Source organism: Oncorhynchus gorbuscha, linkage group LG16 (genome assembly GCF_021184085.1).
Source record: "Oncorhynchus gorbuscha isolate QuinsamMale2020 ecotype Even-year linkage group LG16, OgorEven_v1.0, whole genome shotgun sequence".
In the NCBI taxonomy this organism is placed as follows: domain Eukaryota; kingdom Metazoa; phylum Chordata; class Actinopteri; order Salmoniformes; family Salmonidae; genus Oncorhynchus; species Oncorhynchus gorbuscha.
In genome coordinates, this window is record NC_060188.1 from 44,664,683 (window position 1) to 44,680,680 (window position 15,998).

The window sequence follows — 15,998 nt, forward strand, 5'->3', positions numbered from 1 at the left end:
AGCTTGAATAGAAGGGAGATACAGAGGCAAAAAGGCCTGGATTCAATCCCACACAAGCAGGGGGATCATGCATGTGTCTGAGGCAGGGTCCTTAACAGCTAGGCTAGATCAACTCCAGGCACTAGTACGTGTATTTCTATACTTTACGGCCAGTTTCCCAGACACCAATTATGTCCTAGACTAAAAAGCATGGACAGTAGAAAACCTCCATTGAAATAGCTTAATGTGTTCAGGAAACCGATATGTGTGTCTGCATATCTGAAGTATAGGACAATCAAACCAAGTGGCTCTTCATCAAATGCTTTATTACAAACCAAAACAGTACTTATTCAGATATTGTACAAATATACCATTTTCACTCGAGAGGGAGGTATATATATGGCCTTTTTGGTTTACCACAACTCAAAGTAACTGCATGGCATTGTCAATTAAAGAAAATAGAGTGAGAGAAAACATTGTCCTTCTAACAGTGTCGGTGTGTTAAAAGGACTTAATGCAAGTAAAACACAAACAGAGGGGACATTAAGAAAGTGCAAAGTACTTCAGATTGAATACTTAACACAAACAAAGAAACAAATGAATTTAAAAAAAATGATAAAACCTTCCTTATTTACAGTCATAGTATTTGTTTTAAAATGATTATTTATATATTTATTGAGGCAAAAATACTGTTTTGTTCTTTCTCTAGTTAAGTATCAGTGACATGCATATCCATCGTTTTTCAGCTTTGGATGGGTTCTTTCTCCCTTTAACGTTACAGTGGTTGGTTTCTAACAGAGATGTCCCATCACTCAACCGATAGTGGAGGTCTTCAGAGGAGACAGACACCAATGAATGACATCAAGATGCACGTTTTGTACTAGCTAAACGAGGGTAATGTCCTTTGGGAGTCGGCACATGGTGAAAAGGCAATGTAATGCCTGTGGTTCACGTTATTCCAATTCCCAGCATGGTTTGGAGCAGACGGTCTTTCCATTCCTCCTGTCTGCCAAGAAAGATGTTCCAATGAAAAAGGGTGGAAATCTTAATGATTCAGGACGCAGAGCGCTCCGCCACGGCTGAATCAGATGGGCAGCGAAAGGTAGCTAGGAAACCAGGTAAAGAGCCACCTGGATAACTGGAAAATCATTCCCGGTACGTATCTCACCCCATCAAACGGCCATAAAAGCTGCATTCAATCAGCCAATAGGCCTCTCTATATTGGCTTTCAGCAGTATTATGGGAAATTCTAATTGGGTTGTGATGGGTAATCACTAATAAGGAGCTCTCACTCAGGTGTCATCCTCTCATCTTGCCACTCATCCGTCTCCTGGTTTAAATGAGCTTTTTAAACAGCACTGGGCAAGCTAGAAGTACTCAAGAGACTCACTGAGACAAAGTTGCTGATTTCTTTTCGCTCTTGGAACTGCCCACGATTCAGGAGATAATTTCACCTTCCCTACTGGAGTGACGTTCTAAAAAAAGAATAATACTAAAGGTGATTCTGGTGGATTTCAACCAGGCATGAACCAAAGCCAGGTTAACTTGTAATGTATTTTCAAGGAGTGTAGACTCCTGAGTACCCCTGTCCTGGATCCAACCATTTCAGAGGCCAAAGGGTGAGTGCACTCTTATGCCCTCTGCACTGTGGGGTGAGTAGAGCCCGCTCCCCCCTGGGTGATCTAAGATGAGTGTGCTGGTTTATCCTGGAGGGCGCCACAGCATCATTCAATTCAAATACCTCCTGACATCTCATCCATCACATAAACTGTATTGCAAGGGAGCCAAAATAAGGGGTGTCTATCCGGGAGGAAGCAAGTCATAATGCTGAAGGACCAACGTGTTGGCAGACAAGAATATTGCTATGCAAAAGTGACGCCTTTGGATCTGAGGAGAGCTCAGGCAAAAGTTGACAATTAACTCAGAGAGAAGGATAGGGTATAATCCAACTTTCAGCCCTGGACATTTTATTGAGTTTGAGTTTAAATTCTGTGTTTGGCCACCATGAAGAGACTTTGATAGAATGATTTGAGTTTGGCTGAAACTAGTATGACTACATGGCTCAAGAAAATCACTCAAAGCAATTGTCCTTTTCATTCCTCATCTGCTTGAATAGAATCAAATCTCAGATGTACCGTACCGTAGGGTTAACCATTCAAAACGGTGAAGCTGTATTCCTTAATGTTTTGTGAATAATACTTTTCTGTAATGTATTCAATTAAAAAAGGCACTCTTCAGGATCATAAATACCGTTCTTCTATAATTACAAGGTGCTGAATCAACACATATATTATGATGTGTAATGGCCCTTTGTTCATTTTCCAATAATACAGAACATATATATCATGTTTTCAGCTCCATACACAGTTGCAACTGCAGGGGATTCAACTTATTACTGCAAATCTCTGCTCTTCATTGAAAAATAAGAAGGATTGATCCAATGACTTTATATACTGCAAGATATATCAACACATTCATTAGTTTGTTCATTCAACCGGATTAACGGACATGCTATTTACACAACACAAAAAAACAAAAACACATTTCATCAAACATCGACAGTGGCACTTTATCGATAGGGCTTATGCGCATCCATTTATTAACAATCCTTAAACATTCTGAGGAATCTGAGATAAATGAAATAAACTATTCTCCACAGCAATACATATCACAGCCATGAATAACCCCTTATGATGACCATAGGGGATTATATGTCATATATTCCTATGGGTTTATATGACACTGTTCATGAACATGGGAAGATAACGCTACATATGTCCAGACTTGTTAAGTGCATAGTGCTGGATATACAGAAAACGGAAGCAGGGGAAATCAATACAGATATGTTCATGTTGGTGACCCGTGTACGGGTATATAGGGTGACAGGTGACGTGTCTATGTGGAGTCTCTTACTTACTTACTTTTACTTAAGCTATATCATCTTTGTACAGTTACAGGAAACCATCCCTCTGGCATCAGCAGCAGACTTTCATCCACTCTCATTGGTTTGGCGATCGATTGGCGCTTCCCTCCCTCCTCTGAGCCAATCACCATGCCTGCTGGCCTTGGTGGGAATCCAGGGATACATGGAGGTGTGGATTGCCACCAAAGCAGCCTCAGAGATGTTGATTGCTCGGTGTGGCTCGGTCTGAGAGTTTGGCAGGGGTGGTGCCTAGGCAAGCCCGGGAAAACAGGTGTTTGGAGAGCTGTTTACTTTCCCTGTCTGTTTTTTATTTTTTATTTTGTCTCGTTTGATCTGGTCGGAAGCAGGTGGCGTGAGACACCCAGACACCCTGGCCTGTTCTCTGGGGAGCTATGCAGCCTGTGTTTCTCCTTTGTTTGTTCTTTGCTAGTCCTCTGTTTGCTCTAATGCCCTCCCTCTGTCCATAATCCTCCCACTTTCATGACTCTGTCAATTCGGTTTAAAAAGACCTAAAATCTACTAAAATCGTCCTCCCCCTGTTCCTGCCACCTCAGAGTATGATACACATCACTGCCCGCGTTAGTAAAATCAGACAAAAATACAACGAAAGTTCTGTCGTCACAGGAAGGGAATATGAACGCGAGATGTGGCTCTGTATTGCTTGTACAGGAGAGGGGGGGGGGCTCTTCTTAAGAAATTCTTGCCTTCATAAGAATGCTCTCAATTATACTTTTAGATGGCGACTATGAGCTATGAGTAACGGGGAGTTTTACTTTATGGTATAGCTGATTTTCACAGGGTCTCTGGGGGCAGGCTGGGGGTTGCTGTCAGCTGTGTACGGGTGCTTCTTGTTTCTGTCTGTCTAAGTCCACTCCTTTGTCCCTCCCTTCCCTCTACACAGTCTGGAAGGCCTTGGTCTGGGCAGGGATCATGACCGGCGTGGCCCCCATGCGGGCCAGGTTCCTGGGGCCCAGTTTGGGGGGAGGGCTGGGCTTGGCCGGGGCCGTGCGGGGCTCTGGGGTTTTGGGAACCACTTGTGTGTAGGCGGGGGGCTGTTGGAGGAAGCTGGGGGGCTGGCCGTTCTCCTTAAGGGTGGCCACGGCGGGCAGGCGGGCTTGCGGCCCCCGGGGAGCGCTGCTGTGAACCATGGATTGAGTGGAGGAGGTGCCTGAGCGGGAGCTGCCAGAGTGGGACGAGGAGAGAGAGTTGGGCTTTACCAGTTTGGCCTTGGGAGCCTCAGCATCCTCCCTGAGACAGAGACAAAGACAGGCGTGGCTCAGAACATCAAAGGAATAATTGGTAATATTAATGAAAATAAAACCTTCCACATAATGCACAATGAGTGCATTAAAGTACATTTATAATGGTTTAAATGCAATGCATTATGAACCTTTACGTCTTCATATAATTATTTGAAGTAACTGGCCAAATACATGGTACTCTGAATGGCTGAATAACTGGTATCCACGTCTTACAATGAACCGTAGTTAGATCACGTTACGACAGCACATCAACAACATGTGATTGATCATCACTACGTCATTTGCAACCTCTCACCCTTTCTAAACAGTAGTCTGACCTCAGACCGTGTGTGAGTGTGTGCGTACAAGTGGGTGTGTCGCCACTAATGCTCCATATGTAAACAGGACCGAAGCGACGGTCTGCTCTGTGACTCTTCCCTCGCCGTGCCACTCCATTATTGATGCACAGCCATCCCCCTGTGCCTGCATAATTCAGCCTGACACTTGCAAATAGGCAACAGCGTGGATGCTACGCTATCGGCCAAAAATAGCTGCTGTTGTAACAAGCACTGCCAGCAGCATTATCAGGCATAATTTAGGATGCTGGTATCTGCTTTAAGAGGTGAGGGACGGTGCGGCTGTACTGGAGCTACAGTACCGGCGGGATGGGGAGGAAAGGGGATGGAAAACATAGGTTAGAGAGAGGATGCTATGCAGTCGGGTGTAAGTGGTGGTGGTGTAAACTTGTATTGGTGGACAGAGTGAAGTCATGTTTTGCACCAACTAGGTTGTGTTTGTGTATTTACTTTTTGCTGTTTCTGGTTGATTTTGTTCTGTGTATTTGATTCTCTGGGAAATGAACCACACAAACCTAAATGTGTTTGTGTCTGTGTGTGTACCTGATCTCGTTAGGGGTCTCCTCCTCCTCGTATTTCTTCTTCTCCTTCTTGCGGAACACCAGCCAGATGATGAGGATGATGAGGAGGACGCCGAAGGACACACCCACCACGGCACCTGCCACCACACCCATGCCCCGCACATCTGAAACGCGCACAAAGATAAATATGATTGACAGGTTGGGAGAAAGTGATAGCTATTACTGTTTTGAAGTCCTACAGGTCATTTCTGGTAACATCTATGGGGTTATAATATGAGGCAGGGTGTGTGTCTGTGTTGGTTATAGCCTGGGCTACTCACAGTGTATCTTGACCTCTACGGTGCAACTCTCCTCTCCCACATCGTTGCTGGCGGTACATTTATACACCCCAGTACTCTCCTTGGTCAGGTTCCTCAGTGTCACTATCTCCGAGTTCTTCAAATCTTACACAAGAGAAAAAGACAACAGGACAAGGTATAGTGATTGTGATGCAATTTCTAGCTTTTTTCAACTATCCGATCCAGAAACACCATTGCAGGGGTTATTTGGACAGTGTTTGAACAACCACTGAATTATGATTGCTAAGAATGTAAACTAATTCAGAGTGACCATCCAAACTGGTGTCTCTACTGCATGTTCCTGCAATATCACTTTCATAATATTTCTGTGGATGTGTGATGAATAGTACTGTTCTCTGTTCCTGATATAGGCTACTGCTTTTTGGACCAATGATCATTGGCCCAATCCCAAACTAGCTAGCGGCCCCTAATAGGATTCAATAAGAATCTGCGGCACTGCATTACCCTCTGATAGACTAGGGGGAGTTTTTGCCATATTACCTGAACTATCCAATCCTAGAATATCTACAGTACACAAAAACACAAGGGGTAGGGACTGGTGTTTGATTTGGGATTGGACAACTCAGACCTTTGCTGTAATAGTTGTGACTGTGGCCAGTTTCCCAGAACAGGTACATGTAGGTAAGGGATTGTTATTGAATAAGAACTTGGTCGAGTCTGCATGGGAGTGACTTGACTGGACACAAATAAGGATACTGGAGGTGGAAAATCTGATTTGAAATTGGTCTGGCATTCTGACACATACTTTAATTACACAAGTATGTTCTGCCCCAAAAGCCCTTAAAGGGGATCTGAAAAAAGAGGATATGGCACAAAAGTGCAGGAAAATGTTTAGAACAGGTATCAAGTTGACTTTTCAGTCAGTTTATGACTAAAGACTAATCGGACTTATGACAGACTTGTCATTATGTCTTGAAGACTTAAGGATGCACCCATGCACACAGCAAAAACATCCACACACAGAAAGAGTATGCAGTGGACTAGAGGGCTTACCTATGAGGGCAAGTGGGGGCAGCTTCCCTACATACTTTCCCTTGTCCAGCACCCTCTCCCACTTGTAGTTGATGGGGTCAGAGCCGTCTGCAGACTTACAGCTCATCTTAACATCACTACCCTCTAACAGCCGGCCTTCCATCCAACATCGTGGCTTAGAGGGCTTCACTGGGGAACGGGAGCGGGAGAGGGAGAGAGAGACTTTGAATTAGATAAATAACAGGTCCATATTATGGTTCATCTATGGGCTCAGGGAGAGAGTAGGGGGTTAAAGTTTACGACGAGACCCAAACTTCACCCTTGACTGACCCACAGACCACCACCCAACCTGACCACTCGGGAGCCCTTAGTTACATTTGTCAATTTTTCTCCAGAATATTGAGTCATTGAAATTGAAACAGTGCATCCCATATGGAGGCAGCAAACAATGTACCAGGCCAGCTGTGATTTACAACCTGAGAGCAGTATTTTTTGGACTGCCAAAAAATGTATTGGTGAATTATAACCCACTGTTCCCCGGTAGGCTGTCATTGTAAATAAGAATTTGTTCTCAACTGACTTGCCTAGTTAAATAAAGGTTAAATCATTTTTTTTGTTTTTTTTTAAAGGCTGGGAATGTCAATACAATCCAACTAGCAAGGGCAATGATCACAAGTCAATCATAACGTGGCTAATAGGCTGGCATATCTATCTATGTAGCAAGCTAAAAACACAGCCTAACATTAGCTAGATAGCTGGCTAGGAGGATGTCAAGTCATGCCATTGGAGGAGTGGGTGAGTGACGGACTTTTTCCCCTGATATAATTTTTCAGTGACTATGCACAGCTAGAGATGCAGATGTCATTTGGTTAGCTAGCAGGAACTTGAACGACTGTTATACAGTTAGCATATGTATTGCTTTCACAAATTCACTCTGGCTATTTCCCCCGATTTCAGAGCAGTCTCGTCTTAGAACATAGAACAACTGATGAATTTACGAACGCGCAACGCCTGTTGAATACGACTGGTGTCAGTAAATGTAGGCGAACAAAGTAATAGTTAGTCAAGAACGCTCTAGATAACATGTTAACAGCCTAACCAGCCAGAGTGGTTAGGCTGTTGGTCAGAGTGACATCTGCTCTCATTTGTGTCTGGAAGTAGCTAGCTAGCAAGCTAGCCAACTTTATCCAGTTAGCTTGGGTGCTTGGTTGGGACAAGCATGTATTGGCAGGCAAGCAGCAAAAGAGTGAGGAGGCTACAATTCCCCATTTTTTTAAATCAGTGGAATTTATACGGCCAACTAGCTGAAAAGGTTTGAGAGGGTTTATCTTTGTTCGTTAGATTTTGGCTCATCTTGCTCTGGCTAGCATTAGTTGTTGATCTTATTGTTATTGATGTGTATAACTGAGGGAGAGAGAGCCTACCTTTTCTTTTTTTTTTATCAATAGGACTGTACATTTCCCAAATGTAAGATGACTCCTGTGGTGTATACATATTTGCAGAAATCCATTCAGGTGTATTTTGTAGCTTTGGGTGAATACATTCGAATCATCTAAAGTCGCGCTGTTGCAACTGCTTATAAACACGCAGTACAGTTCTAAGTGAATTTTGGGAGGCCTGTGTGGCAAATGGTTTGTTTGCATGAAGGTCTACTGTAGCTCTGATTGGCTACTGCTCACCGGTCTGTGTAGATTCTGGTCCCGAACAAGACAGATGTTTTTATTCTGGTTTTATTTGTTGCAGTGTCTATTAATTGTCCAAACGCACGGCCGCTTTCCCACTCTATATTGCTATTGAATTTTCACAAATGCCTTCGTATACATAATTCCCAAACATTCTAATAATTTATGATATGGTAAATATTACCATATCTAAGTGGTTGCTAGTCAGAACATTAAAACAATTATGTGTCAAATTCTTCCTGGGGGTGTACAGTGCACTCGGAAAGTATTCAGACCCCTTCACGTTTTGTTACGTTACAGCCTTATTCTAAAATGTACTAAATTGTTGTTGTTTTTCCTCATAAATCTACACACAATAACCCATAATGACAAAGAAAAACTGTTTTTTCAAAATTGCACATATAACTCAGCAAAAAAGAGAAACGTCCCCTTTTCAGGAACCTGTCTTTCAAAGATCATTTGTAGAAATCCAAATAACTTCACAGATCTTCATTGTAAAGGGTTTAAACACTGTTTCCCATGCTTGTTCAATGAACCATAAACAATTAATGAACATGCACCTGTGGAACGGTCATTAAGACACTAACAGCTTACAGACGGTAGGCAATTAAGGTCGCAGTTATGAAAACTTAGGACACTAAAGAGGCCTTTCTACTGACTCTGAAAAACACCAAAAGAAAGATGCCCAGGGTCCCTGCTCATCTGTGTGAATGTGCCTTAGGCATGCCGTAAGGAGGCATGAGGACTGCAGATGTGGCCAGAGCAATAAATTGCAATGTCGCACTGTGAGACGCTTAAGACAGTGCTACAGGGAGACAGGACGGACAGCTGATCATTCTCGCAGTGGCAGACCACATGTAACAAGACCTGCACAGGATCGGTACATCCGAACATCATACAGGATGGCAAGAACAACTGCCCAAATTTCACCAGGAACGCACAATCCCTCCATCAGTGCTCAGACTGTCGGCAATAGGCTGAGAGAGGCTGGACTGAGGGCTTGTAGGCCTGTTGTAAGGCAGGTCCTCACCAGACATCACCGGCAACAAAAGTCGCCTATGGGCACAAACCCACCGTCGCTGGACCAGACAGGACTGGCTAAATGTGCTCTTCACTGAAGAGTCGCGGTTTTGTTTTACCAGGGGTGATGGTCGGATATGCGTTTATCGTTGAAGGAACGAGCGTCACACCGAGGCCTGTACTCTGGTGCGGGATCGATTTGGAGGTGGAGGGTCCGTCATGGTCTGGGGCGGTGTGTCACAGCATCATCTGGCTGAGCTTGTTGTCATTGCAGGCAAACTCAATGCTGTGCTTTACAGGGAAGACATCCTCCTCCCTCATGTGGTACCCTTCCTGACATGACCCTCCAGCATGACAATGCCACCAGCCATACTGCTTGTTCTGTGCGTGATTTCCTGCAAGACAGGAATGTCAGTGTTCTGCCATGGCCAGCAAAGAGCCCAGATCTCAATCCCATTGAGCATGTCTGGGACCTGTTGGATCGAAGGTTGAGGGCTAGGGCCATTCCCCCCAGAAATCTCTGGGGACTTGCCTTGTTGGCTTGTCTTGTTGGAAGAGTGGAGTAACATCTCACAGCAAGAACTGGCAAATCTGGCGCAGTCCATGGGGAGGAGATGCACTGCAGTACTTAATGCAGCTGGTGGCCACACCAGATACTGACAGTTACTTGACCCCCTAACCCCTTTGTTCAGGGACACATTATTCCATTTCTGTTAGTCACATGTCTGTGGAACTTGTTCAGTTTATGTCTCAGTTGATGTTATGTTCATTACAAATATTTACACATGTTAAGTTCGCTGAAAATAAACGCAGTTGACAGTGAGGACATTTCATTTTTTGCTGAGTTTATATTTAAAATTAATATTATTTAATAAAACCAGTAAAAGAGCATTGTAGGTCTGCATGCATTGGTTGTGTTTAGGCAGGTCTTAAGTGTAAGTGTATCAAAAGTTTGTATTTCGAAGAACCTCTAATATGATAGCAAGACGCATGGTCAAATTATACAAGTGGATAAAAGCGGCAATCGATAAATAGTGCCAAGGAGTGCCGCATGTAAAGAATATACTATGGTTTTAAAAAGGAATAAAATGTCAATCTAAAAGTAGCCCAAAGAGTCTAGCCTAAGTGTGCAGCGCCCATCATTGTTGCCTCAATAACTCACTTAAAAAAAAAAATGTAACATTTATCAGGAAATATTCCAAAGACATGGAAATCAGGTCTTGTGCTGCCACTCCATAAGGGAGGGGATAGTAGTGATCTTAATAATTACCGCCTCATTTCAAGGCTTCTTTGTCTAGCTAAGATTCTCGAATCATTGGTAAATGCACAACTTTGCTCTTTTTTAAAATCTGAGACACGTAGTTTGAATGTAAAGGCTTTAGGCCTGGGCATAGCACTATTTCACCAATGCTTTAGAGACTAAAAGGAAATGGGCTGCTATGTTTGTGGACCTGATACTGTTGATCATGCTATTTTATTGAATAAGTTGTCCTCGATAGGCCTGAGCGCTGACGCCGCTTCACTGTTTCATGATTATCTTAGTGACAGAACTCAGGCCATGGTGATTGATGGGGTTAAGTCTGAATTTCTTGAAGTACATAAAGGTGTACAAAAGGGGTCGATTTTGGGACCTATTCTCTTCATTATCTATATAAACACCATTAGTCAATCTGTAAAAAGTTGTAAACCATCTATATACGGATGAAACTATTTTCTATGCTATACCCCCGACTGTTGATCTGACTGGGTCAAAACTACAGTCAGATTTTATAGCTATGCAGGAATTCCTTGCCTTATACAGACAAAACAAAATACATGTTGTTTTCAAACTCTCGTAAGAATGTTTCAGATTAACCACATTTTCACTCATTAGATGGTTCTCTAATCGAAAGTGTTCCCGCATATAAAGGAATTTGGATTAATATGGATTTGACGTTTAAAAAACATAAACACAGATTGTTCCCAGATTGTTCCATTCTCTAAGCAGTAGGAAGCAGATTATTCAGGTAACCTTTTCATCTGTTCTTGATTATGGTGATATTATTTATCAAAGTGCAGGTGCTACTACTCTTAAACCTTTGAATGCCATTTACCATAGTGCCCTTTGTTTTGTTACAGGTGACAGTCTTGATCCTCATCAAATCAAATCAAACTGTATTTGTCACATGCGCCGAATACATCCGGTGTAGACCTTATCGTGAACTGCTGACTTACAAGCCCTTAACCAACAATGCAGTTCAAGAAATTGAGTTAAGAAAATATTTACTAAAAATAAAAATAAAAGATAATAAATCCCAAAGTTAAATAAGTAAATTACATAACAATAACGAGTCTATGTACAGGGGGTATCGGTACCGAGTGAATGTGCGGGGGTACAGGTTAGTCGCGGTAATTTGTCCAGTGACTATGCATAGATAATAAACAGCGAGTGGGGGGGGGGGTGTCAATGTAAATAGTCTGGTTGGCCATTTGATGAACTCTTCAGCATTCTTCTGGCTTGGGGGTGGGTAGCAGCTGTTAAGGAGCCTTTTGGTCCTAGACTTGGACCTCCGGTACCGCTTGCCGTGCTGTATCAGAAAGAACAGTCTATGACTTGGGCCTATTTTGGGCCTTCCTCTGACACCGCCTAGTATATAGGTCCTAGATGTCAGGAAGCTTGGCCCCAATGATGTGCAGGACCGTATGCACGACCCTCTGTAGCGCATTACGGTCAGATGCCGAGTGGTTACCATACCAGGTGGTGATGCAACCGGTTAGGATACTCTCGATGGTGCAGTTGTATAACTTTTTGAGAATCTGAGGACCTTCGCCAAATCTGTGTTGTTGTGCCCTCTTCACAACTGTCTTGGCGTGCTTGGACCATGATAGGTTGTTGGTGATGTGGACACCAAGGAACTTGAAACTCTCGACCCGCTCCACTTCAGCCAGTCGATGTTAATACGGGCCTGTTCGGTACTCCTTTTCCTATAGTCCACGATCAGCTCCTTTGTCTTGCTCACATTGAGGGAGAGGTTGTTGTTCTGGCACCACACTGCCAGGTCTCTGACCTCCTCCCTGTAGACTGTCTCATCATTGTCGGTGATCAGGCCTACCACTGTTGTGTCGTCAGCAAACTTAATGACGGTGCTGGAGTCGTGCTTGGCCACGCAGTCATGGGTGAACAGGGAATATAGGTGGGGCCTATGTACGCACCCCTGACATGCCCCAGTGTTGAGGATCAGTGGGGCAGATTCATGTGTAGGTGTGTCCAAACTTTTGACTGGTACTATATATATATATATATATATATATATATATATATATATATATATATATATATACAGTATATATGTGTGTGTGTGTTGAGTATAATGTGTATATTTATTTTGCATATACAGGGCACATTTATAAAAGTTACAAAGATATACAGTACCAGTCAAAAGTTTGGACACACCTACTCATTCAATATTGTACTATTTTCTACATTGTAAAATAATAGTGAAGACATCAAAACTATGAAATAACACACGTGGAATCATATAGTAACCAAAAAAGTGTTAACTTCTTTGGGATAGGGGGCAGCATTTTCACTTTTGGATGAATAGTGTGCCCAGAGTCAACTGCCTCCTATTTAGTCCCAGATGCTAATATATGTCTATTATTATTATTATTGGATAGAAAATACTCTGAAGTTTCTAAAACTGTTTGAATGATGTCTGAGTAAAAATCTGAGAAAAAAATCCAATCAGGAAGTGGGAAATCTGAGGTTTGTAGTTTTTGAACTCAGCCCCTATCAAATTCACAGTGGGATATGGGTTATGTTGCACTTCCTAAGGCTTCCACTAGATGTCAACTGTCTTTAGAATGTTGTTTCAGGCTTCTCATGTGAAGGGGGGCCGGATGGGAGCTGTTTGACTAAGGGGTCTGCCAACAGCCTCGTTCTCAGTCACACACATTTCACATGAGAGGTATCTCTCATTCCATTGCTTTTCTACAGACAATGGAATTCTCCGGTTGGAACATTATTGAACATTTATGATAAAAACATCCTAAAGATTGATTCTATACTTAGTTTGACAAGTTTCTTCGACCTGTAATATTTTTGAATATTTTTTAGCTTTTCGTCCGACTGGACCTGAACGCGATGTTGGATTTGTTTACCAAACGCCCAAACAAAAGATGCTATTTGGACATAAATGGACATAAAGGATGGACATTATCGAACAAAATAAACATTTATTGTGGAACTGCGATTCCTGGAAGTGCATTCTGATGAAGATCATCAAAGGGAAGTGAATATATTTAATGCTAATGACTAATGTTGACTGAGCAACATGGCGGATATTTCTTTTGGCTGGTTTGGACCCTGAGCGCCGTTCTCAGATTATGCTTTTTCCATCATTTAAAAAAAAAATCTGACACAGCGGTTGCATTAAAGAGAAGTGTATCTAAAGTTCCATGCATAACACTTGAATTTTCATCAACATTTATAATGAGTATTTCTGTGAATTCACGTGGCTCTCTGCAATATCACTGCATGTTTTGGAACTACTGAACATAACACGCCAATGTAAAATAAGATTTTTGGATATAAATATGAACTTTACCGAACAAAACATACATTTATTGTGTAACATGAAGTCATATGAGTGTCATCTGATGAATATCATTGAAAGGTTAGTGATTCATTTTATCTCTATTTGTGCTTTTTGTGACTCCTCTCTTTGGCTGGAAAAATGGCTGGGTTTTTCTGTCAGTTGGTGGTGACCTAACATAATCGTTTGTGGAGCTTTCGCTGTAAACCATTTTTGAAATCAGACACTGTGGCCGGATTAACAAGAATTTTATCTTTAAAATGGTGCCTAATACTTGTATGTTTGAGAAATATGAGATTTCTGTTGATTTGTATTTGGTGCCAGCGGAACCCCCAGTCCTAGAAAGGTTAAACAAATGTGACGTGCGCTGGGAGTCGGGAAACACTTTCAGGGAGTGAATAATTTAATAAATAAATGAAAACATAATACAAAACAAGAAACACGAACAACGCACAGACATGAAACTGAAACAGAAACAATGACGCCTGGGGAAGGAACCAAAGGGAGTGACATATATAGGGAAGGTAATCAGGAAAGTTATGTCCAGGTCCAGGTGAGTCTAAGGACGGGCAGGTGCGCGTAACAATGGTGACAGGTGTGAGCCATAACGAGCAGCCTGGTGACCTAGAGGCCTGAGAGAGCATACGTGACAACAAATACAAATATATTTTATAATTTAGATTCTTCAAAGTAGCCACCCTTTGCCTTAATGACAGCTTTGCACCCTCTTGGCATTCTCTCAACCAGCTTCATGAGGAATGCTTTTCCAACAGTCTTGAAGGAGTTCCCACATATGCTGAGCACTTGTTGGCTGCTTTTCCTTCATTCTACGGTCCGACTCATCACCAGGTTGGGTGATTGTGGAGGCCAGGTCATCTGATGCAGCACTCCATCACTCTCCTTCTTGGTCAAATAGCCCTTACACAGCCTGGAGGTGTGATTTGGGTCTTTGCCTTGTTGAAAAACAAATGATAGTCCCACTAAGTGCAACGCAGATGGGTTGGCGTTTCGCAGCTGATTAAGTGTGCCTTGAATTCTAAATAACTCCCCAACAGTGTCACCAGCAAAGCCCCCCCCCCCTCCATGCTTCACGGTGGGAACCACACATGCAGAGATCATCCGTTCACCTACTCGGCATCTCACAAATCTCACACTTACTTAGACTCATCAGACTAAAGGACAGATTTCCACCAGTCTAATGTCAATTGCTTGTGTTTCTTGGCCCATTGCAAGTCTCTTCTTCTTATTGGTGTCCTTTAGTAGTGGTTTCTTTGCAGCAATTCAACCATGAAGGCCTGATTCCCGCAGTCTCCTCTGAACAGTTGATGTTGAGGTGTGTCTGTTACTTGAACTCTGTGAAGCATTTATTTGGGCTGCAATTTCTGAGGCTTCATGTATTAACGTTATGATGGACTATCATTTCTCTTTGCTTATTTGAGCTGTTCTTGCCATAATATGTACTTGGTCTTTTACTGATTAGGGCTATCTTCTCTATACCAACCCTACCTGGTCACAACACAACTGATTGGCTCAAACGCAATAAAAATGAAAGAAATTCCAAAAATTATATTTTAATTGAAATGCATTCCAGGTGACTACCTCATGAAGCTGGTTGAGAGAATGCCAAGAGTGTGCAAATCTGTCATCAAGGAAAAGGGTGGCTACTTTGAAGAATCTTTGTTTTGTTTAAAAAAAATTTGGTTACCACATGATTCCATATGTGTTATTTCATAGTTTTGATGTCTTCACTATACAATGTAGAAAATAGTAAAAATAATGAAAATCCCTTGAATGAGTAGCTTGGTCCAAAATGTTGACTATATATATATATACACACATATACATATATATATATATATATATATATATATATATATATATATATATATATATATATATATGTGTCAGGCATTGTCTCTGATTGGGAACCATATTTAGGTAGCCTGTTTGGTGTTGGGTTTTGTGGGTGATTGTTCCTGTCTTTGTGGCACCAGATAGGACTGTTTCGGTTTTTTCACATTTCTTGTTTTGTAGATTGTTGTATTTTCATCTTTATTAAAGATGTACAAAACTAACCACGCTGCATTTTGATCCGCCTCTCTTTCACCAGAAGATATCAGGCCAAACATAGAAATACATACATACATATACATATGACTATATATATATAGTCAATATTTTGGACACAGCTACTCATTCAATGGATTTTCATTATTTTTACTATTTTCTACATTGTATAGTGAAGACATCAAGACTATGAAATAACACATATGGAATCATGTGGTAACCAAAAAAGTGTATAACAAAGTATTGAGATACACTTTTGTTATTGACCAAATACTTGTTTTCCACCATAATTTGCAAATAAATT

At 42.0% G+C, this 15,998-nt stretch overlaps 1 protein-coding gene across 1 annotated transcript in view; it reads right to left on the bottom strand.

Annotated features, from left to right (window-relative positions):
* Positions 1-291: 291 nt before the first annotated feature.
* LOC124000898 (CXADR-like membrane protein) overlaps positions 292-15,998 on the bottom strand; it is a 131,892-nt gene continuing 116,185 nt past the window's right edge. The window contains exons 4-7 of the mRNA XM_046307576.1: positions 6,373-6,540; positions 5,341-5,463; positions 5,043-5,184; positions 292-4,150 (exon numbers count right to left, since the gene is read on the bottom strand). Coding sequence (XP_046163532.1) covers positions 3,796-4,150; positions 5,043-5,184; positions 5,341-5,463; positions 6,373-6,540 — 788 coding nt within the window. The 3' untranslated portion in view covers positions 292-3,795. The remainder of the gene's footprint in view (positions 4,151-5,042; positions 5,185-5,340; positions 5,464-6,372; positions 6,541-15,998) is intronic.